Source organism: Gobius niger, assembly GCF_951799975.1.
Source record: "Gobius niger genome assembly, chromosome: 1".
Taxonomy (NCBI): domain Eukaryota; kingdom Metazoa; phylum Chordata; class Actinopteri; order Gobiiformes; family Gobiidae; genus Gobius; species Gobius niger.
Window position 1 is genome coordinate 63,703,607 of NC_136852.1, and position 23,625 is coordinate 63,727,231.

At 39.4% G+C, this 23,625-nt stretch overlaps 3 protein-coding genes across 5 annotated transcripts in view; 2 read left to right on the forward strand and 1 right to left on the reverse strand.

Annotated features, from left to right (window-relative positions):
- Positions 1–23,625, forward strand: part of cdo1 (cysteine dioxygenase, type I) — a 25,463-nt gene continuing 1,838 nt past the window's right edge. The window contains exons 1-5 of one of the 2 annotated variants that reach the window (XM_079572089.1): positions 1–244; positions 1,092–1,169; positions 1,278–1,432; positions 1,794–1,963; positions 2,847–2,919. In XM_079572089.1, coding sequence (XP_079428215.1) covers positions 6–244; positions 1,092–1,169; positions 1,278–1,432; positions 1,794–1,963; positions 2,847–2,876 — 672 coding nt within the window. In that variant the 5' untranslated portion in view covers positions 1–5 and the 3' untranslated portion in view covers positions 2,877–2,919. Of the gene's footprint in view, positions 245–1,091; positions 1,170–1,277; positions 1,433–1,793; positions 1,964–2,846; positions 3,721–23,625 lie in introns of those variants that run through there. The other variant, XM_079572088.1, reaches the window with a different exon arrangement.
- cep78 (centrosomal protein 78) lies at positions 7,316–18,178 on the reverse strand (the record flags this gene model as incomplete). Its single annotated transcript, XM_079575007.1, has 17 exons — positions 7,316–7,364; positions 10,199–10,518; positions 11,588–11,735; positions 13,398–13,573; positions 14,009–14,086; positions 14,160–14,306; positions 14,452–14,494; positions 14,745–14,859; positions 15,041–15,143; positions 15,518–15,582; positions 15,656–15,769; positions 15,855–16,029; positions 16,107–16,210; positions 16,285–16,357; positions 16,434–16,609; positions 16,696–16,961; positions 18,054–18,178. The coding sequence occupies 17 exons, from the start codon at positions 18,176–18,178 to the stop codon at positions 7,316–7,318; spliced, it is 2,277 nt and encodes a 758-aa protein (XP_079431133.1).
- lifra (LIF receptor subunit alpha a) overlaps positions 19,364–23,625 on the forward strand; it is a 17,477-nt gene continuing 13,215 nt past the window's right edge. The window contains exon 1 of one of the 2 annotated variants that reach the window (XM_079571715.1): positions 19,364–19,499. The gene's annotated coding sequence lies outside the window, so the exon portion shown is untranslated. Of the gene's footprint in view, positions 19,546–23,625 lie in introns of both variants that reach the window. The other variant, XM_079571716.1, reaches the window with a different exon arrangement.

The following is a 23,625-nucleotide window of genomic DNA, read 5'->3' on the forward strand; positions in this document are numbered from 1 at the left end:
GTGGAATGCCAAAATCTGGTGAGCAACAACAAAGAGCCGACCATCAACATCGACTTCCCAAAACTGCAGCGGAGATGGAACAAACCGAGGTCGTGGTGCCCAAAACTTTGGATGAATTAATTGCAATTTTGCACAAAATATTTGAGAGTGACTGCATCAATGTTGATGAGGTTCAGCAAATAATGGAATCATATGAGAGCAATCCGCAAGAGTGGACGAAATTTGCAAAGTCTGACAAGTACAGGTAAAGTGTTTTTATTTTATTTTTTTATTATTGTTATTTTTTTTATCATCTTGTTACCATATGGCCATGTGAAGCGTGTCACCTGGGATTTTAAGTTCAAATGAAAACTTTGCCTATTTATTTATAAAATTATCCAAAAGAAACACAGGCCTATTGTGTCTAACGTAAGAGAGAACGGTTTCATTTAGATTTAGACTAACCACACAATGACATGTCTAATCTAATGCATCTAATGGAAACATTTGAGGCAATCTTTGCAGTGTGCGACCTCCGTGTCTCATTAACAAGCTGAAAACGTGCTGGTTCCAACATCAATAACACATGCTGCTGTCGTCACGTCTCATTTGAATAAAAAACACCCGACTTGTTTGCATACGTTTTCTCAATAGACACATTTTCGGAATTCATGACTCATCCAAGTGAAAGGATTGGTCACAGACATTGCTGAGAATAGTTTGGACCACACTCAACCTGACGCGGTTGTTTTTTGTTCCTCCATAAAAGAAAAGAAGCGGCTCCAGTGTTTTGATGAGAAGGGGTGAGTGAAGGGAGGGTGAGCGGGGCGTCCAATCAACGCCGCGAGCGGATACACACCCGCTCATTATTGCTGAGATTTAGTGCTTGTGGTGGTGTGTCCCGGGGAGCTACAGCTGCCTGGGAAACTTCTCGAGACATCCGTGCGCGCGTGTCCAAGTCTAGGAGGAGCACATCTGTCTGCGCCAAAATCTTAACCACCCAGATATATGTCAAAACAGCTGCGCACTCACATGTGATCCTACTGGCACACACTCCTTTATGCCCTTCTTGATAATACCTAAGGCTCACACAATCTCTTGTGATTTTTTAGGTACACAAGAAACTTGGTGGATGAAGGAAATGGAAAGTTCAATCTCATGATCTTATGTTGGGGAGAAGGCCATGGCAGGTACTCCTCAAAATAACACATTGTTGCTTTAATTTCCTATAGCCTGTGTTTTGGGCTACACTTGTTCTTGCCACTCCTGACGTGTGTTCTGTGTGTGCCACATTGCAGTAGTATCCACGACCACACAGACTCGCACTGCTTCATGAAGCTGCTCCAGGGTCAACTCAAAGAGACTCTCTTCGAGTGGCCGGACAATAAAAAGAGCGAAATGGTCCAAAAATCACAGAGGATTCTGTTGGAAAACAAGGTTGCTTATATAAATGGTGAGTTTCCACATTTTAACCTTATCCATTGTGTAAATTATAGTTGTTTTGTCTTGTGTCTTTGGGGGACACGGTAAATTATTAAAATAGTAAGCACATTTTGCAAAGGACTGTGCATGGTACAGTTTGTTCCACATAATTTGAACAGGCGTCAATTATAAGTACATCCAGCTGTGGCTTCACAACCCTGAAAGGATCTTTTTTTTTTCCCCCAAAACCTCTGAGTCTACTTTTTCCATGGGTGTACTTAGTTAGCGTCTTCTTATAAAACTGCGTGTAGCTGTCCCTGAATCTCAGCCCCATGCATTTTCTAACTTTCCATTACACCCTGTACACACACCTCATGTTTTCCTGTTTGCAGACTCCATTGGCCTGCACCGCGTGGAGAATGGGAGCCACACAGAGGGGGCAGTCAGCCTGCACCTGTACAGCCCCCCTTTCCAGACCTGCCAGACCTTCGACCAGAGGACGGGCCACACAAACACCGTCAAGATGACCTTCTGGAGCAAGTTTGGCGAGCGGACCCCATTTGTAAGTGCCGGTATTCCATTTAGGCCAACCTTGAAAGATTCGGGAACCATTTTTGTGCATGGAGTATATTTCTTGTACAGAACAAAACATCGTTCACATACAGTGGGTTCAAAAAGTATTCAACTAATTTACTCGCACTCCAGTTAAATTAAAGCATAAACTCTGGCTTCTGCACATTTCTATATCGTGAAATGCCTGAATGCAAATGATCACAGACCTAAACCTCCCTGATCATTCAACAACAACTCAACTACAATTGAAAAGCAATCAAATGGGACTGCAGTTGTCGTATAGGGTCTGAATACTCACTATGAAAATGTAGTTGTTTTATTGCAGGGTAATCCCATTTTGACAGATGGAAAATAATTGTACATAATTATAGTCTCAGGACGTTGCATAATGAATAGTAATCTCTAAAACCTTTATGAACCCACTATAAAATTAATGGTGCTAGATTAGCTTCCTATTATAACCTTAAGATCAGGAAGTCCATTATTTTTATTGCGCATATTAGACTAGAACTGTTGCATTGTCAAGTTGTCGCGTAACACAGTAAAGGTAATAATCGAGGCTCTGTATTAACATGGAAGAACAGTCCATTGGCAAAGTTAGTATGTAAGAAACGGAATTTAGGCACCTGTCTTGGGCCGTACTCCGAACAATAATCTCCTTATCTATGGCGCACGTTATATAAGCTTACCTTGACCATAGTAACGTGAGGTTAATACATCGGATTGCAACACCAAATAGTAGAGATAAGATAGTAGTTGTTACTAAAGCACACAATGAATAGCTAGTAAGTCTGAACAGCTCAACAAAAGCTGATGTTCCATAGAAAATACACAAAAAAAGATGACTAATCTGAATTCATTGTTTTTTTCAGGAGGCTACAGTATCACAAGAGAACAACTAAAGGATCATCAATGAAGACCCCACAAATATAAATATGTAAGCATGAAGTTAACAGAATAGTGAATTGATTCCAAAGGGGAATTGCTGTCGAAGCAAAAAATGCGCCTACTATGACTAAGCAACCCATTTAAAAATCAGCACCGGGCCTGTTCCAAAAGACAACCCCGTAATTAGAACGGCTTTATCGCTGCCCAATGTGAGCTTGGCAAATACTGATGAGCACAGGACGAATGCATGAATAGGCTTCGACATGGACTCAATCTGCCTTTTGTGTGCTAGGCCCGAGAAGACCCTTTTCCAATAACAACATTCCTGTCCATCTGTGGCCTGTGTAACCGCACTCTGTTAAGTTATGGCCAATAGCGACTCACAAATAATATTGCTTTTAAACTTTCCTGAATGTGCAGAAATTGTGTATTTTTACTTTTGATTTGTTCCACAAATGGCCTTAACAACTTTTGACATTCATAAGTCTAACATTATTTGTACAGTCTTTAAAATGCCATGTCCTATTTGTATTTGAAAATGTGTAAAGCTTTAGAGTTGCGTTGTTTTTATTGCAATGGATGTAATTTATTTTTTGGGTATTTTGTTCATCAAAGAGAGTATTGCTCCTTAAAGCATCCATGGTAGACTTTTTTTCTAGTATTCGGGGGGTCTGTTTTTTTTTTTTTATTGAGACGGAATGTCTAGTTAAAATTGCTATTTTTCTCAGGATTGAACATATTTTTGATTGTAGCTTAAACTATACCTTTTTATTGTCATTTGTAATGTAAAACACCACTTATGTATAGCCCTGGCATTTATGTCCATGACTTGTCATTCTACAAATGACCAATTCTGGCATAACTGCAGACTATTAAACTCTCCCGCTCTTTAAAACATATGGTTTTGTGTTTTGACTGTGCTGCACACATGTAGGAGGCCTATGCATTCCAACACTGTTTAAAGTGATAGTCTGCAAATTTTCAAAGTGAGGAGAGAGAGAGTGAAGTTTAAAAGTATAACAATCAAATTCCTCCCCTCTTTAACCCCTTCATAGTTTGCAAAATGAGGAGAGCAGGAACAGGATTTTCAAAAGTTAACGATCAAGCTCCTCCCCCTGCCTCCTGATTGGACCTGACAGGCTGGTTCACAGGAAAAGCTCGTCTCATTGGTCAACGTGGGAGGATGCTAGACTCTGATTAGTTGCTGAGATCCCGGAAGGAGGGACTTTACAAAAAATATTAAATATATAGTATTACTTACTTTACATCAAAATGCAAGACCAGGTGGTTGATTTTGCACATTTTATAACATTTGTAAAACATGTAGACTTCCAGACTATCACTTTAAGGCAAATTGTGACCCTTCACATACAATGATCAGACAGCACACAAATGAACATGGTGATTAAACATGATATATATTAATAATCTGGCAGTAAATGATTTAGGTCATATCCGAACTTTGGTATCAGCTACAATAAACCCATTAATCAATCAATCTTTGGTCTAGGCACCTTCGTCAATGTGAAAAGCAAGACACAAATATAATCTAAACTATTATGACATTAGTCAACTCAAGGGGCACAGTGTGCATAAATACCAGACACAACCAGACATCTGTGCTAAAGGAATTGCTCCACACATCTGACCTCTATTGACCGTAACAAAGATCAATAGTCAAACAGTCGATGTGCGTCAGAAGACCTGCTATTCCATCATAACCACCTTTAGTAGAGATGTTGTGTTACATTGTGTATCCGACTACAAAGCTGAGACCTTCTAAAAAACATTATGCATTATGTAAGTACTAGTGTTGTTAAAGAGCACTTGTTTTTCTTCTGCCATGATTACAGCGTGTCATAAAAAAGATAAAAAAGACTCATGCAGATCCATATCTTGACTAGTCCTGGAGGGGAAATCTACTACTGAAAATCAGAACTGATGCAGCTCCACAAAAGACATTACTGACGGGTGGATGTCATTAAACTGTTACTACTGTTACTAACTAAACTATTTGAGGTATTCATGTATTTATCCACTGTCACACTTGCTGTTAGTCACATACTGTTTGGTTTTTTTGCTGACAACAATTGCAATGTTGATTTATTCATAATTACCAAACCATTTTTCATGATCATGAGTTGCCTTTCTTAAATCCCTTAGGGCACATCTATACAACCATTGACTTTAAAGCCCCAAGATAAATATCAATATACAGGTGAAACTCTGAAAATTGGAATATCGTTAAAATGTGCATTTCTATAATTCAACTTAAACTGAAACTAATATATGATATAGACTCAGTACATTAATCGTTTTCTAGTAAACACAGAATAAAATAGAGCAAAAAAGACATAACAATTATGTATTTTGGATGAAAACCTACTTTTACATTTTAAATTTCATAAATATCTGTCTGTGTCTCGTCCAATCACAAAGCAGAATTAGCACAAAGAGCCCCCTACAAACTTTTACTTTACGTTTACTCCATCAACATGTCCTCAAGCGGCGCCACTTTAGCTCTATGTGATAAAAAAAATAAATGAAAAAATACAATTTCTTTGCATCTTTCACAGCCAAGCGATTAATCGATTAATCGTAAAAAATAATCGGTTACCAAAATAATCGTTAGTTGCAGCCCTAATCGCCTTTACCTTTTTTATTATTATGGCTCAGCTTGTAAAAAACCCAAATGAAAAATCTCATAAAATTTCAATATTTTATAAATGGACTGTAAGCCATAATCATCAAATTATAACTAAACTAAACTAAACTAACCTGAATAAATTTTGTACAATGTAATGTGCTCTGAAACAATCTGTAATATCTTGTACTTATGGGTTAGATACACAATGGAATAACTTGTATTAGTACTTTGTAGGTACATAATGTAATAGGACATACCCTTAGGTTTAGAGCATAAGGTTAGAGTTAGAATTATGTCTTATTACATTATGTACCTACAAACTACAAATACATGTTATTCCATTGTGTATCTAACCCATAGGTACAACTTACTACACATTGTTGCAGAGCTCATTACATTGTACTACATTTAGTTAGGTACAATGTATCAAGGGTAGTGTAAAATAAAGTGTTACCCAGAAATAAATGAACTTTTGAACGATATTATAATGTTCCGAGTTTCACCTGTAAGGTACTTGTGACTTAAAAAAAAGAAAGAGTTGCAAAACTGCACTCGCAGATCAGAAAAGTAGTATAAGTAGTAATACTATTTGTGCAGTACTGCAGTATAAGAGGGAAAAATTATTTGTTTTGTCCTCCTTTTGCAAATTGAAAAACCCTTTGCATCTAATTATGAAGCATTTGTGTCAATTTAATGAAGTTTCAGGCTCGTTTTCTCGTATTTCTGAGAAAGTGACCGTGCAAGTTGTGAAATCATCCTATAAATCCGTACATGTGAAAAATTAAGATACTACAAATAACATTTTAATTTAGTGGCTTTCTCTTTTGTTGCTTGTAATAAAATGAAATAAAAATCAAGTATAGGGCCTTTAACATTCTGCAACTACCACTGTTTAAACCAGTTTGGACATTTCCAACAGGTAGATAAGACCTTGACTTTATTCTCTCCCTGCCAAGATAAAGAGACGCTTGGCAGATGACAGTTTGATCAAACTGAAGTACCTGACGTACTTTAGTATAAGTTCACAAGCCGCTGTCTTTGCATGTGCAAAAAGTCACACCTTCCCCTCACACGCTACACGTACCACAGTAGCCAGTTCTGTAAGCAGCTGACACAGTCGTGCTGATAAAATACTCATAATTTTCAGACACTTTTCTTGGGAATCTCTTTGGTGGATCTGTTTGAAAGATCAAAGTGGAGTCTGGGAGAGTGTCCTGTATTGATAACAGCCTCTAAAGAAACGGAAGAACTTTGATTGTTACTTATCGCAGCCGTCTCAGCAAACTGATAATAAAACACTTCCTTTGAACAAACAATCCTGACTGATTCATAGATCCCTTGCATGGCTTCTTTTGAATGTACAATATTCTTTCCGTCAGCTGGCAGGTTATGGCAGATGCCCTTCCAGTGCTGGGGGAAAGGATTGGTCAGCCTCCTTGAGTGACAGGGATGTTTAAGCAATCACAGTGAAGTGGGAACTCTCAGAAAAGAAGAGACTGCAGTGGAGCTGTGTAGTTCAGTTTACTGTGCACATGTCAAACACATCGTGGAGCATTTTCACAAATAATAATAATACTAATACGTTTTTATTTGTATAGCACTTTTCAAAACATAGTTACAAAGTGTTTTCCGTGTTTGATAATCAGTTAAAAAAGCAGAACACATAAAAGCATAACAAATATAAAAACAATGCATAATACATAACAAGAGTAAAACAATGTAGGTTAAAAAATCTCTTCTGTAAAAGAGCGTCTTCAGCTTAGATTTGAAAGCAGACACTGAATTGGCCTGCTTTACCTCAACAGGTCAGGAGTTCCACAATATGGGAGCTCTGACTGAAAAGGCCTGGTCTCCTCTGGAGGGACAACGAGAAGGTGTTGATTAGAGGAACGCAGTGGGCGCCTTGGAGCATAAGGTGAGAGAATATCCTGGATGTAGGGAGGGGCGAGGCCTTTCAGGGCTTTAAAGCCATAAGTAACATTTTAAAATCAATTCTGAATGTTCCTGGTAACCAGTGCAGGGAGGCTAAGATTGGGGTTATGTGGTCGTATCTGTTAGTGCCGCTCAAGAGCCTGTCTGCAGCGTTTTGGACCAATTGGAGGCTGTTCAGAGCTGACCAGAGAAGAGGGCATTACAGTAATCCAATCTAGTGAAGGTGAGGGCATGAATGACTTTTTCCAGATCTGTATGGGAAAGGAAACGCTTAATTTTTGCAACATTTCGGATTTGGATGAAACAAGATTGAACTATTTTAGTAATTTGCTTGTCAAAGTTGAAGTTGGAGTGGAAGATTACTCTACACATTTACAACACATATAAAGGTTAAATTGTCATCATTTGTTCATTTAATTGTAGCTTTCATCCATCCATTTTCTTCCGCTTTATCCGGGGCCGGGTCGCGGGGGCAGCAGTCTCAGCAGAGATGCCCAAACTTCCCGGTCCACACACACCTCCTCCAGCTGTTCTGGGGGGACCCCGAGGCGACACCAGGCCAGCTCGGAGACACAGTCCCACCACCGTGTCCTGGGTCTTCCACGAGGCCTTGTCCCACTAGGTGGAGAACATGTAGCTTCTTCTTTTATTTTCTTTGTTGTTCATCAAAATAACATATTGATATTTTCATTCTTTCAGTCATCTCCTGGTGGTTCCCAGAGAGTCAATAATAAACACAGTGAGGCTGCGTTTCAGTTTCATCTGAAACAACACTGACAATGTTCAAATCAGTTCTTTTTACCCGTGCATATAACAATTGGAAGTATTTCATCTGCACTCTTTTATTGATGCTTTATGGATTGATTTAATCCGCCTTATTGTAATTTTATGCAACAGTGAAGCACTTTGAATTGCCTTGTGTGTGAATCGTGCTCTACAAATAAACTTGCTTTTCCATTCTTTTCTGACTCTGGCGTCCAAATCTAAGCTCGTCAGAAGGGAATACGGTAGAAAGCACTGACCCACTTTAAAACGGAAACATTCTGAGTCGTCACAAGATAGAACTGAACTACAAACTAGTCTATCCAAATGTTACGTTATTGTAAATAATCTCCCTTGTTGGGTAGGGATTGTTCCTTTGTAGTGGATTTCTAACCTTTGGCGCTTCAGGATGTTTTGTAGCATTCTTGCAAAAGAACAAAACAGGCTGCACTTACTTTGTCCAATCCAAAAAACTGTCACTTTTTAGTTTGTGGTTCTGGCTCAGAAGCTTCGTGTACAGCCGCTCAGGACTGAATCATCTGTTAATATCATGGCTACATTTCCCAGGCGCATACTGGACATTCTTTGAAATTATAGAACCAGTTAGTCAACATCATCAAATGCTCCACAATAAAAATAGGTCAATAAAATCAGCTAAATGTAAGGTAAGCTAGTTTGATTATCGGTGATTCAGCGATTAATAACAGCAGGTACAGATAAAAAAAAAGGTGTAATTTGTTCCTCTGCCTGATTGTAAATTAAGATCAAAAGCATTGTGTGAAAATGTCAGAATGAAACTGGCCGTATCATCGGGAGGATGTCAGGATTATGACAGAGGGTGCGGTTTGTTTTGTGAGAGATGGATGACACACCAGAAAGTGGAAACTTAAGCATATAAGCACTCAATTGCTGCTCCTTTTTCCCGATTACTGTGATGGAGTCTATCAAAATACCACTGGCGGTAATCTTCAGTCACTGCATATAATCTAGAATAGTCTGTGCAGGTTCATTCTCCATTGTTTCTTCAGAACTCATCATTGTTTGCTGTATAAGCAACTCTCTTGGCTCACTCCATTATTTATATTCAAAGGCATTAATCTCAGTTACCTTGATTCTTTGAGACAATATTTAACACCATTTAGTACTTCTTATAATTTAAGGCACGCAAATGAAATCTTTTTTGTTGTTTTCATTTAATTACAAAGCACTTTTTAATTAGAATAATCTACCTGCCTCTATCCGCTCAATAACTTACTGTCAAATGTATAAAAATGCACTTTTGCAATATTTACAAAGAACCTGCAATTGCTTTTGAAATGTGTAGTTTACAGTATCCTGCTGTAACTGACTGTTTACGGTAGAGAGCTCTATGCGTGTGTGTGTGTGTGTGTGTGTGTGTGTGCGTGTGTGTGTGTGTGTGTGCGTGCGTGTGTGTACCATACAAAATGTTTTATTTCTTCTTTTCATGAAACAAAAGGAGAAAAAGAAGCAAAGCAGGCCTCTAATGAAACCCTCAACTGATAGTTTATAAATGCTGGATTCTTTATACAAGTGCGCATGGGATGCTTTTGTTAATTACAAAAACAAAAAGGTTTTTCCAATAAAGAAAGTACATCATTTCAAATTTTAGATCCATATTTTTAAAACAGCACAGAATCAAGAACTGAATCATCATGTCATTTGTTGGAAGGCCTGACATTAAGGCACAATGATACATTATATAAATCTCTGTCACATCTGACATTTGTTGCAACACATCAGAAAAGTGAACTGAAAGACTGCACTCCCATTCCACTAGTCGTGACCTGCTTTAGAATCTCCTCCCTGTCGTTCTCGCTACTCACTGACCCTCCTGACCCCAAGCGATCCCCCAACCCTAGTTTGACCCTCTCCCTTCCCTTTGACCCCCAGGACCTCACAGACCCACCTCTCTCACTAATGGCCTCACTGATACTGGATCTTGAGGACAGCCGACCGTGGGAGTCGTCACTGTACCTGTGGGACCCTATGTCTCGGTGGGGATCACAGTGGGGAGACTCACTGCGGGTCGGCGAGCGGGTCAGCGAGCGGGTCGGCCGTGCCCGGTGGCTCTCAGAGGACTTTTGACTAGAGACACTTCGATCTGAGCTGGATTTACGAACGTGCTTTGAATACTGGTCCTTGTTCCCTTTTCCGCTCACTTCAGGCACTTCAGTTTGTCTTGCACGCTGGGTAAATGTCACGTCCAGTTGTCTATCCCCGTGCAAGGACGCCATTGAAGATGAAGAGGACTTGGGTGGGACGACAGCCTGGGGAACGGGTGGAGGAGATGGAGCCTATGAACAATATGTAAAATAAACCATCAGTTAGCATTACATATCATTTTAATGCAAGCTTTGTTGTTTTGTTTTAATTAGATCTAAAGGGCGATTCATACTAAAATTCATGTAAAAAATGTAACTCTAACTCTATGAGCACGAGACGTACGGAAGACCCACCCAAAAAAAAAAAATTATGATGCATGATAGGCACTAATACAGAAACAGAAAGCTTTCAGGCAACAAGTGGGAGTTACTTGAGCTGAGGCTTGTTTCTCAGAAAGATGATTATCAAGCATCAAAAGCCAAGGTCAACTCGGTCAGACTGAAACAAATCGTCACACAAGTACTTCCTGGTGCAACTGGATAGAGTATAATAACTATCTATTGCTATAACAATATCTGGGCAAAGGCAATCACAAAGAAGACAGTGGGAAATGTAACTTTGTAGCACAGGAACATACAGGTGCTTGTTAATTAGAATATCATGAAAAAGTGCATTCACTTCTGTTATTCAATTTAACCTGTGAAACTATAATAGACTCATTACATGCAAAGTGAGATCTGTGCAGCTTTGATATAATTTTGATTATTATGGCTCAGCTTGCAAAAAACCCAAATTAAAAATCTCATAAAATACACTCATACATCACTCTGCATGTAATGAGTCTATATCATATATTTTCACAGTTTAAGTTGAATTACAGAAATAAATGATTTTTTTCATGATAGTCTAATTATATGACGAGCACCTATGGCAGGTTAAAGGGACTATACGGAGTTTAAAAATGTTAAAATGAAGTATTTTCCTCTCCCTATATGTTTCAACAATGTCCTAAGGTGTAGAATGAGCCCAGATATATTCTGCTTCTAAAATCCTGCACTGTCACTCAAAAAGGTGTTAATTCGGTCCGAGCTTAACATAGAAGGTGCAGTTACACGTATGACCTGAGGTGGCAGTAGTGAGTATAAAATGGCTAACTTGCATCTAGCCCCTTTAAAGGTTCAAAGTTTAAAATTAAGCTGTGTTGCATGTTCGTTTAACATAGAAATATAGACCCTTGTGTCTTATTTTGCATAACTTCACCTCGACAGTGGGGTCCGTCGTCGCAGGCATGCCGCCGTACTGGTTCACTTGGTGATTCCGAGGGCCAATGGTGGAGGAGAGTTGCGGTTTTCCAATCGGCTGAAAATCAGTCTTTTCCAACCCGGCCATTGACACTAGTTGCCCTAGGCTTGATCAGAAGAAATGTAATTATGACCCAGTAGAATTCATATAATTCTTTACTGTTGCTTTTTTAATCCAAAAGAATCCATCATTAACCAAAGGCTCAAAATGCTGATTTTGTCGTGACACATCCCACAAAGGTCAAGTAACCGGTCCAACATTACGGTACATGTTTGTCACTGTGTTTGCAGGTTCTCCTGTGGTCATGATGAAACCAAATCTAACAGCTGTATCGCTGCATTGAGTGGCCTTGGGTATGAAAAACGCGGTATCCATAAACATGCCATGCCTCAGAATGAAACAGAAAATCACACATTTGCCAGCACACTGAAGCACATTTCAAAGAAAGGCAGATTGGACAAGTGCAATTGTGGTTATATTGCTTTGTCACGAACATCAATTGCGCGCAAGTGACATAAACAAGATCTAAGAAGCATCAACGTCCCTACAGAGACTTTTGAGGCACCACTGAAAAGAACTCGAGTTAATCATAGCCTTTGTAATTAATTAATCTCAATTAATCGCATTTAAGCATCATTTATTCAGGGGTTGCATTTAATTTTTAGAGGTAAATTTTAGATGCTTCTTTGTATTTTCCTACCTTTTTATTTATTTGAAGTGGAGATATGAGGCCTGTGTGATCTTTTCAAACACTTCAGACAACACCAGTTTGAATTATTTTGGAGAATGATTTCTTGAAATAAGTTTATGTCGGAAATAAAGAAGTTTGACAGTAAAAATGTTTGGCTTAACGGGGTGTTCGTCCCGAAGCAACGTCTCGCGGGAAAAAGGAAACTGCAAAAGTGTCTGTGCCGCTAAAGGAAAGTGGGATTAATTTCGATTAATGTTTTAATTGCACTACACCTTTCAAAATGAGTTAACCTCTTACCACCCGCCTGAACCAAAGACATTTTCTCCAGTTCGACTTTATTCAAATCTAAAAGGTTAGAGCCTATAGGCCAGAGTAACGCCTCATTTGAAAGCTAAGACCTACAAAGCTGATCATGACTTTTTTTGTTGTTATGTCACTGCGTTTTTGTCACATTTCTGAAGCGTTTCTGTTGTGATTCCGTCTCTTTTTTTCCTGGTTTTAGTCTTTTTTTTGGTCGTGTTTTTGTAATTTTTTGTCACTTTTTAATTGTGTTATTGTTGTTTTACATGTTTCTGTGTCTCTTTTGTGGCTTTTTTTCTTTTTCATCACTTTTTAATCGTGTTTTTGCCGCTCTTTCCCCCCCATTGTATTTTCATCCTCGTTTTGACGCTTTTTTCAAGAAGCTTTGAGGTTTGGGTAAAGCCAAACTGGTGAAAATGTGCTCAGTTCAGGTGTGAGTCAAGAGGTTAATCAGAATTAAATGAAAAGGGTCCCAGCCCTAAAAAGAACACATGTTGGTTGAATTTGTCAAAACATTTTTTCTAGGTCAATCCAAAGGATGTTGAAAGAGGGACATCATATTGAAAATAAAACAAAATCAAAACATCACTAATAATGAAACTTCTATATTGGTTGTTATCACATTCATCACAGGCAAAGAGGGAGAACATTGTGTTCAGGGTGTGATCTCAGGGGCCACCAAATAATGAAACAGAAAGCTTAGACCTCAAATTCAGGCCTCAACTGACTCAGCTATTTGCCACCAGATTTTTCCGGCTGTGGTTTAAGACAACTCACCCAGCATCCTTGAGGAGGTCCAAGAAGGCATGAAACTTTTTAAATGAGTTCTCAATACTGTCAAGCACAGCCTCGTCTTCAAGCGCGCTGAAAGCTGCCGGCGCTTGCGCAGAATTGGCGAGGGTCTCGGATAAGGAGAGGTTCGTGGTACGGAGACGTGCGTTCTCCAGCTCAAACTGAAAGCACACAAGCCAAAAAACATGAGACAATTTCAATATTTTTAACAATACAACTGAGCAAACTGAGAGCAAAGTAACTAACTGGTAACAAACATCAATGTGTGTGCAGGTTATTGGTGTCTATGGGATGAAGACCCGACATGCCCTCAAGTATGGCTGCCTTTACAGTGGGAAAGAGTCTTAACATCTAATTTTTGCCTCTTCTCTGTCATTACAAATAAAGACAAATAAAGAGGGATGGGCAGGGAAGTCTAGAAGGTTTCTCTCATAGACTCTGAGCAACGTTTAAAAAAATAAAACAGTATGTGTAAGCAGATCTTTTCCCACCTCACCCCCAACCATTTCGGGGGATTCCAGTAAAGTGTTAAATACCACGTTCCAATAGTTCAAACATTGAAGGAGGCAATGAGATTCTTCCATGGCGTACAGTACCTCCTTGAGTCTGGTCTCAGCTTGGAGTCTGGCCCTGCGCTCCTCTGCCAGCATTAAACGGCACTCTCTTAGCTCCATCTGCAGGTAGACAGTGGAATTACGACAAATGATCACAAGGGGAATCCACCCCGTAGTCCTGAGTCTGACTGACCTGTAACCGTCCAAACTGTCGCTCTGTGATCTTGTCGTGGGCAGCTGACGAAGATGGCTTCTCCTCTACCTCAACTATGACATCATCCTCTTCGTTGTCATCTTCCTCCGAGTCAGTTTCTATAGTAACCTTCACAGTCGCGGCTCCCTGAGAACCACATTCGCAGCATGATAGAGGGCCGTTATAAAATGTGGTGTTGTTCAAATGATATAAAGCACACATTTGGTCATCATTACTTTACAGGTTTCAAAAAAGTGTGACTGGTTTTAGTAATGATAATAAGACAACTGACCTGAAAACTTTGCTCTACCGCAGTAGCCCCAGGAGGTAAACCTCTGCAAGAACCAAACAAAAAATGAATGTCAGACGCCTTGCCCTCCAATCTGGTCCTGATATGCATTGGCTAAAAAGGGTTTTATGTTTTAATTGGCATGTGCTTTATTTCGCCCTCCCGGCAAGTTCAAAAATCCAATGTGGTTCTTCTTCTATGTTTGTCCATACCTGGTCTGGCAAATGTTCCTTATATGTGACAATCAATTGAACAAAAGAAAATAACGAAAGTAAGTAAATGTAAATGTGTTCAACCTCTGACGCCCAGCACGTGCAGCAGTTCTCCAGGGGATACAGCGCGAACGAGAACATGGCTTTTGGTGAGTTACTCGTGAACCTCCAGTTACTGAAATGTTTGCTTTCCGTCTACCTGCAAAATATTTCAAAAGAGAAGTTTGGTCAGCAAAATGAGAAAAGAAAATTGTTTAGTACTAAAAATACACTTGGAAGTTATGTTTAGGTCATTGGCACTAATGGCAGAGTTTTTAAGAATGGGGAAATGGCAACTGTTATTTCATAATGCTAGATTTAAATCACACATAGATGTATACCATTTCTTAACGTAGGTTTTGCTCTAAATAAAGCCGGCAAATGTCGTCTTTTAAGGCCAGCTGCCCTCTGTGGCTCCATGGCTGCAGGTTTGATCCAGTTATACTGAAATATGACAAGAAAAACATTGTTTAAAGGTGCATTACTTATTATTATTTTTTAAAGGTGCATTACACGACTTTTTATGTAGAAAAAAAGGTGATATTCGTGCATATTTGACCTTGTAGTGACCCAGTGGCTGTATGAGTGATCAGCATGGCGCCTTTACTTTCCATCACAGTGGTCTCTACGCTCCAGGATGAGAGGGTCCGTCAGCAGCGGAAACCATCTAAGCATGGATGGAAAGTAAAGGCGCCATGCTGACCACTCATACAGCCGCTCGGTCACTACAAGGTCAAATAAGCACAAATATCACCTTTTTTTTCCCACATACAAAGTTGCATAATGCACCTACATTTCCAGTATATGAAGAAAAATACCTGTGGTGACTCCCCGTCAGCATTCATGAGCACTTTCTCTATAATAGTTTTAATGAGAACCTTGTCTAAAAAGAAAAACACAGAGTTAAAGCTTTATTATAGAATACAAGACAGCTCTGTTATAGTTATGCCACTCACCAATTAAAGGATTACAACGAATATCCAGAACAGACAGGGTCGAGTTAGTTTTCAAAGTTTCAAGCAATCGTCGAGCTCCTTCATTAGAAAGCCCACACTTCTGCAGATCTACAGCTGAAAAGTCAAAGGAAAAATGACAAACATTCAGCACATTTTGTAAACTATCCCAAAGTCCAGAAAAGGAAATATACTAACCAACCTTTAACCCACAAGTCCTCGGCCAATTCATTTGCAAGAGCAGTTGCTCCTCTGTCTCCGATCAAAGTATTACAGTTCAGAGTTACTCGTCGGAGGCCTGTCATCCTCTCAAAATGGGGCAGACGATATCGGAGAGACTCTGCCCATGCGGTACCATGTCGCTGCATTCCTTGATGCTAAAAAAAGGGTGTTAAAAACCTTTGATGGTGTGTAGATAATGTCAATTTAAATGCTAGAAATTAGAGAAGCAAACCTTGATAATGTTAGCCATGTGTTCTGCCCCTCTCCAGGTCAGATTGCATCCAGTGAAATCTATCGTCCTGATGCATGTTGAGTACTTAACGCTTTGGCAAATTACTGTAAAAATAAAAAATGGTCTTAATAAAAAATAATAGGCACTTAACAACAATGGTATCAGCATTAACACATACCCTCAAGTCCTTCGTCAGATATAGGGCAGTTCGCCAGTGAAAGATTCTCTAAGGAAACACTATTTGCAAATCCCTAAAAACAGAAGAGACCACCTGTATTCATTACAAATAAGAGACACAAACCATACATTGTGAAAATCTGAAATTACCTTTGTCAAAGCAATAAGATCTCTTTCCCTCAAGGGTAATCCATTGAGCTGAAGAGTTTTGAGGTGAGGAGACACAGTGAGACAGTCCCTGAGGGCTTTGGACAACTTAAAAATAACATCCTTCGAGCGAATGGCTGGGATTTTTCTCTTTATACTTGACCTACAGAATCTTCTATCTGGTGACAAAAAAATAGTCCACATGTTATTGAATTATATGCGTGTGTGCAAACTCGTCTATGTTAATTATTGTTCGTAAAGTTACCTGTATCTCCTGAGCCCAAACTTTGATAGGAACTACTGATTGCAATGTGATGCAGTTGTTTGTTAATCGCAATGGAGTCAAGAATCGGCGGCCAGTCGGAAAGTTTGATTCTGTCTCCATTGAAGTCCAACATCCCTCTGTCAAGGTTCATTGTAATCGCAGGAAGAGGGACGGATTCTTGCCTTGCGCAGGCGAAGTCATAGTAGGCCAGAAAATCAAGAGCTCCTCTACGTCGAATCTGAGCACTGTCCACGACCATTTTTGACCTAAAACACATAATAATAATACATTTTATTTGAGGCGCCTTTCAAGACACTCAAGGTCAGCGTACAACATTAAAAAACACAATCACAGCGCAATATAAGAGATAAAAGCCTAAAATACAGTGTGGGGTGTAGACTCACGAGGGGCCGTAGGTCTGTCTGAACAGGTAGCTTTTAAGAGAGGTTTTGAATTGAGTTATAGTCTGTGTGGTGCGCATGTGTTGGGGTAGAGAGCTCCAGAGTCACGGTGCAGAGCAGCTGAAGGCTCTGTGGCCCATGGTGGACAGATGAGCTGACGGAGTGTGGAGAAGGTCCTGAGAGGAGGTGCGTAGGTCACAAAGACATGATGGAGCAAGGTTATTGAGGGCCAGTGAAGTTGGTGAAGGACTGGGGTGATATGAGCTGAAGATGGGATCCGGGCTATAATTCGTGCAGCAGAGTTCTGGACCATTTGTAATTTATGTAGGAGTTTGCGAGGTAGTCCGTGTAGTGATGAATTACAGTAATCTATGCGCGAGGTGACCAGTGAGTGAACCAGTATAGTAGTGCTGTGTAAAGTAAGGGAAGGCCGGAGACAAGCTATATTACGCAAATGGAAGTAGCAGGTTCTTGTAACATTATTGATGTGAGCTTCAAATGTGAAGAAGCGGTCAAAAATGACACAAAGGTTTCTTACTTGTTGTTAGGTAAACAATGGTTAACATTTATGTCCAGTGACACCAAAAAGAGACGTTTCTCTGCCTTTCTCTTTAACGAACAGGTCAAGCCTTTTACAATGGGCACAAAGAAACACGCATGCATGAAAAAAAAAAAAATTCAAATCCATGAAAAAATACTAATGTATGTACATTAAACACAGATAGTGTCTTTGGTCTTACTAACACTTTGAAGCTCACATAATTATTTTTTACATTTCACAGATATGTCAATGTGAATCAAAATAAGTGTGTCTAGTAAAAGCAGCGCTTTGTGTGATTACAGCGTCTGTTTGTTTGTAGCCTGTCAAGCTAAACTCCTCTTAGCAACCGTAGATTAGCTTGTAAAGTGCACGCTCTAAACACATTAAACACCCGAAATATAGCTTTAAAAGTATACCACTTCACTTCATCCAATTCCACAGTCTGAATATCCTTTTGCTTGTCGTTTCGGATAAATTTCTCCCCTGTTTGTGTTTTGTTGACAGTAATGCTCCAAACCAAAACTGCCGCTGTTTCATTCATCTACATTTTGGCGTTAGTGCCCCCTGGCGGTCTGGAGGAGCTACCACAGCACACGCCATACCACCTCCGGTCACCAGGCCTAGATCCAAGCGGCACTAATTTATTTATTTACTTACTTACTTACTTACTTACTTACTTACTTACTTACTTACTTACTTACTTACTTACTTACTTACTTACTTACTTACTTACTTACTTACTTACTTATGTATTTATTTATTTATGCATTTATTCATTTTTATGAATAGAATAGATACAACTTTAGTGTATGCCAACCATGTGCAATGATGGCATTAATTTGCCTTTGGCTTGCTCATATATTCTCAGTACATTTGCCCAGCATATACCTATGAGCATTTATAATAACCACAAAATAATGCATTTAAAGTGCATTTTAAAATCAGTTGCCGATTCAATAGAAAAGAAAAACTGAGCAACATAAGGGGTTATAACTTATTCAGCTCCCTGATGGCACAAGGCACAACATAATTCCTGTACTCATTTTGCTTGGGGGTTTAATATCAGTCCTGATGGAAGGTGGATGGCTGTCTTCATCTACAGTGGGGGGGAAAGTATTTGGTCAGTTTCCACTTTCTATTGGATTTGGTCCAAATGCTTTTTCCCTCCACTGTATGATGTGAATGAGACGATGCACTGCAGTGATTCTGAGACAAATTAGTTGATCTAATTAATATTGTATGTTATAAGGGACCCTTAGAAAGTTGGAATCATACATTAAGGAGCATTCTCGTGCCATCTTTTTAAGGAAGGCACTCAAATTGTCAAAAATTGTCATCAAATTATGTGAGGCAAGTCTAATTTTTGCAGTCCCAAGAGTTTTGTCCAAGAACATCAAGAAACAGCTGCAGGCGGTGCATTCCAAAATATAGTGGCATGAGATCAGAATAACAACTTTACACTCTATAATTCAGCAATAAATAATAATGATGAGAAATAAAAATAAACCAACAAATACATAAAAGCCAATTAATTAATTAAACTGTGAAATCATAAGTAAAATCATATCCAGGCCCTGGGCTGGCCGTTGTGAAGTCCAGTCGTGGTCAGGGTGTAGCGAATAGAACAGGACAACGCCCTGTCCCGTGTGAGGGATCCCTCCCATTGGTCAGGATCGGTGACAATCAGAGGCGCGCGGCTCCAGTTCCAGAAAGCCCCGCCCTTTGGGATTCATCTTTGGGAATGGTGTAACCTCATAGCAGCAGCAGCACGGGGCTTTCGAAGACAACACGACTGTAAAAACAAGGACAAAGCTAAAAGAAATTACACAGAGGAGGCTCGATCGTCACCATCTTCCTTCCAGGTGATTCTGCTCATCTGAATTCAACCATCAGCGTAAGACCCTCTTCGTTCGTACATGTAGTAAATGTTTTTCCCCAAATGTCAGTGGCCTGTGTGCGTGGGAGGATGTTTTACATAGTACATTGGATTTACAGTCGCTGTTGGGCACATCATTAAAAGTCTTGGGTGTGAATATGAATCATTTGTGTCACCGATGGATGGATGGTCAATAATCAATTGAAACTTTGTTTATTATGCTGCCTGTGGTCTTGCTAATGCTAGTCATGTACACACGAGAGAGAAAGAGGCTACGAACATGGGCAAAGGAAGAATTTGTTTGGTGCTGCTGTTACATCAGCTGGTCAAAAATAGCTAATAATGTCTGCTCCGTTTGATGGTGTCTTGATGTGGTTGAATCTGTCAGAAATGTTCCTTTTCTTATAGACCTGCGTATTTTTGTGATTCGATTAAATTCAATTCAAACAACTTAAATTGCCCCGAAGGACAATTTAAAAGGGAAGTAGAACATTGACAGTATGTTGTTGTGCTAACCTGGGCTGAACAATGTGAGAATGGGAATTAATATTAGGATGATTTAACAAAACATTTCAACACTGTACCTTAAAATGGTCAAAACAAGAATTTTAAAAACAAATGATATAATAAATGTGAAATAATGACTTTATCCCAATTATGTTTTTGTATTGGGCTGTGTTTTCTACACAATTTAGACTTTTGTGATAAACCATTGCTTCTTGTGATGGCGGAATATTAATTTTCATCACCAAATATCACAATAATGATTATTTGCTGGTACATGTGCAGCCCTCGATGGGAACAGTTAAATAATACCAGTATGATATTGGAAAAAAGTGAAGTAACTAAACATTATATTTCTGTTGCAAAAAACAGCAAAACCAAGAAAGTACTTTTTGATATGCTGTGCAAATTTGTTTGGAGTGCCTGGGTTTGCTGTTTTTTGCAAGTTGGATCCCTTTCCCAAGAACACTCATACTTACTTTTTGGAATACGTTGGAACACCGAGATCAGTCATTTTGTTGTTTTTATATTTCTGTTGTATAGATAATACATTATGTAGCTTAGGTGTAGGGGAAAAAAGGTCCCTCCCGGTAAGAAAGGTTCTCTACAAATATATGATTATTATTATTATTATTATTATTAAAAAATGGAAAGGTACTCTGTAGGGCTGAACGATGTGGACAAAATTTCACATCTCGATATTCATGCCAGATATCCCGATATCGATACGATATAACTATGGGTTAGGAGAAAACCAAGTATTTTTCAGAAAAATAAAAACATCACAATAAAGAGTGCAGTTTCATTGATCAAAATCTATATCGTTTGTGTCTTGCTTTTCCGATTTTAATGTTTTGAATGTTCATATCTTGATATCGATACCATAACGATATATCTTTCAGTACTTTTTAGTACTCAGCCCTAAAAGCAACGATGTTTCTATTGCACAGTGGTACAGAGGTTAGAGCATGTGCCTCATTTCAAGAAGGTCCTAGGTTCAATTCTGGGACTTTGTGGATTCTTGTTCACAGATGTCTGTTGTGTATTCAGCTTCAGGATTAAGCTAAACCTCTGTGTGTTTGGGTGTGCACAACATTCATTGGGCTTGGCAAATAGGCCATGGGTTATTCCTCTCCAACTTGTCTTATCCAGCATTAAAATCATGCCTACAATTTGAAGCAAAATCATCCCTTAGACATTGAATTAATTGGTCCAAGTATGTATTGTTAACTGCTGTTTTTTTTACTATCTTTGGCACATCGTCTTATTTGATCCATTTAATTAATTCATTAGAAAAGGAAGGAAGGAAGCGCAGGCAACAGCCTTGTTGAAGTCCAAAAAACTACTCCCTCAAACTGTCCCTTCCTTGCTGAGGTCATTTTCCACACACACACACACACACACGCGCACACACACGCACACACACGCACGCACACACACACGCGCACACACACGCACACACGCACACACACGCACACACACACCATCTTGTACTTCTATCTTAATGAGGACACTCGTAGACATAATGTATTACCCAGACCCTAACCTTAATCCTAACCCTAATCTTAACCCAATTGTAACACTAACCTAAAACCACATCCTTCAAATAAGTGAGGACCACCCAAAATGTCCTGACTTTACAAAAATGTCCTCACTCTGTTGGTAAAAAACTCTGGTCCTCAAATTGTCATAAGCACAAGAACACACACACACTCACTCACGCACCCGCATTCGCTGAATTTCACATAGTTTGACTGCATCCGGTTGGCTTTTTGGGTCACATTGAAAGGTCAAACCTAATAAGCACCAAGCGCAGATCGAATTTCCAAAAATTTGCCCCGACTGCCCTCACATTGAAGAACAGCTAGTGCACTTTTGGATATGCTCCCCAGCCATTCATTTCATTGTATGCTGAAAGATTCATGACGGTGTTTCTTTTGACTTAAAGTGGATACAAGTTTGGCTTTGGAGACGGCCTCGACAACCCCCACAAGGTTTTAGCATGAAGGGAACAAAGAGTAAGATAAGTACTGTGACGGAAAATCAAACTACTTGTTTCAACAGAGTATTTTAATTAATCTTTATCTTCATTTTTTGCAACAGGTTAGTAGAATAACAATTGCTTCCTTCCTAGACTATTTTGATCCCCCCCCCTGTTATGACGAGAGTTGCTCAACTGTGTTCCCGGACATTTTCCTGCCCTTGCTCATGCTCTGGACTTCCTCTGCTGAATGGCCCCATTGAGATTTGGTGAAAGCAAAGTCCAGCGTGCACTCCGTGTCGCTCATTATAGGCCACCGTGTTCTATTCTTTGAAACTGAAAGAAAAAGACACACTTTTAACTATCCCCAACAGTGCTTATTTCCAAAACCTTTCACCAATTCATTCATGCAACCAGAGAGTTTTGTGAGACATTGAAATTGTTTTGCATATTTTCTAAATGGTAGGCTATGTGCATTTTTTCCTGACATTTTAAATTTGAATGCTGATTTTTTTGAACCTCTATGACCATTGCAGAAAAACGAGGACTGTAGAGCTGAGTATCGAGCGGGGAGCTTTATTGATTTGTGTGTGCGCATTTGAGGCTATCAGTTTCTGGGTTATGCTTCCCAGAACCCACAGCTCTTTTTTCCCGCTCCCTGTTAAGTGCATTGTGTTTTTTTTTTCTCTCTCTTTTCCTTTTTCAGGGTTCAGATGGTCAAAGGACACTGGCTTAAGTATAGAGCTCTAATTGAAAAGCGGTCCTCTCAGTTCCGGTATGTGTGCTGCTGCTTTCATGCGGCGCTCGAACTATTTTGGTGCTCTAGTGTGTAAGGAGTGTTTCCACGCAGCTGTATTTATGTTGAGCCATGCCTCAGAATTTCAATGGAAAGTGATGTTGCCCCAAGGTTGAGCACTCAGTGGTGCCACTCTGTCTTGTAGAACGGTAACACCTAGCAACTTTTGGTTAGTGTTTAACCTCCTTAACCCCCGCCTGAACAGAGCATATATATGTTCTCCTGTTTGGCATTAACCAACTCTAAAGGCTTCTTGAAGAAAAGCAACGAAAACGAGGATGAAAACGCAACCAAAAAGTGACGACAAAGCAGCAAAAGAGTGACAAAAACGGGCCAGAAATGCAACAATAATACAATCAAAGTGCAACAAAAATGCAGCAAAGAAAATAAGTGATGTTATTGCAGCAAAAAGGTGACAAAACAAAACGAAATACGAAAACATGAAAAAGTGCTTAAAAATAGTGACAATAACACAGTGGATCTTAGCTTTCAAATGAGGCTTTGCACTGGCATATAGGCTGTGACCTCCGATAAGTTTTTAGATTTGGGTAAAACTAAAATGTGCTCAGTTAAGGCGAGGGGTAAGAGGTTGATCGATTGCTGATGTCTCACATTTTAGCGTCACAAACCTATAGACCTCAAAAAGCAAAAGCTTCATTACTTTTTCATTACAATGATGATCTCATGGCATTCTTGATTTAAAAAACCCAAAATGTTGCGCAAAATATCGATTTTCCGATATATCGTGATATTTTGCGGGACGATACAGATACTTTTGATGACGTCATGCATGTTAATGAGCAATTCCATGCATATTAATGAGGCAGCAGT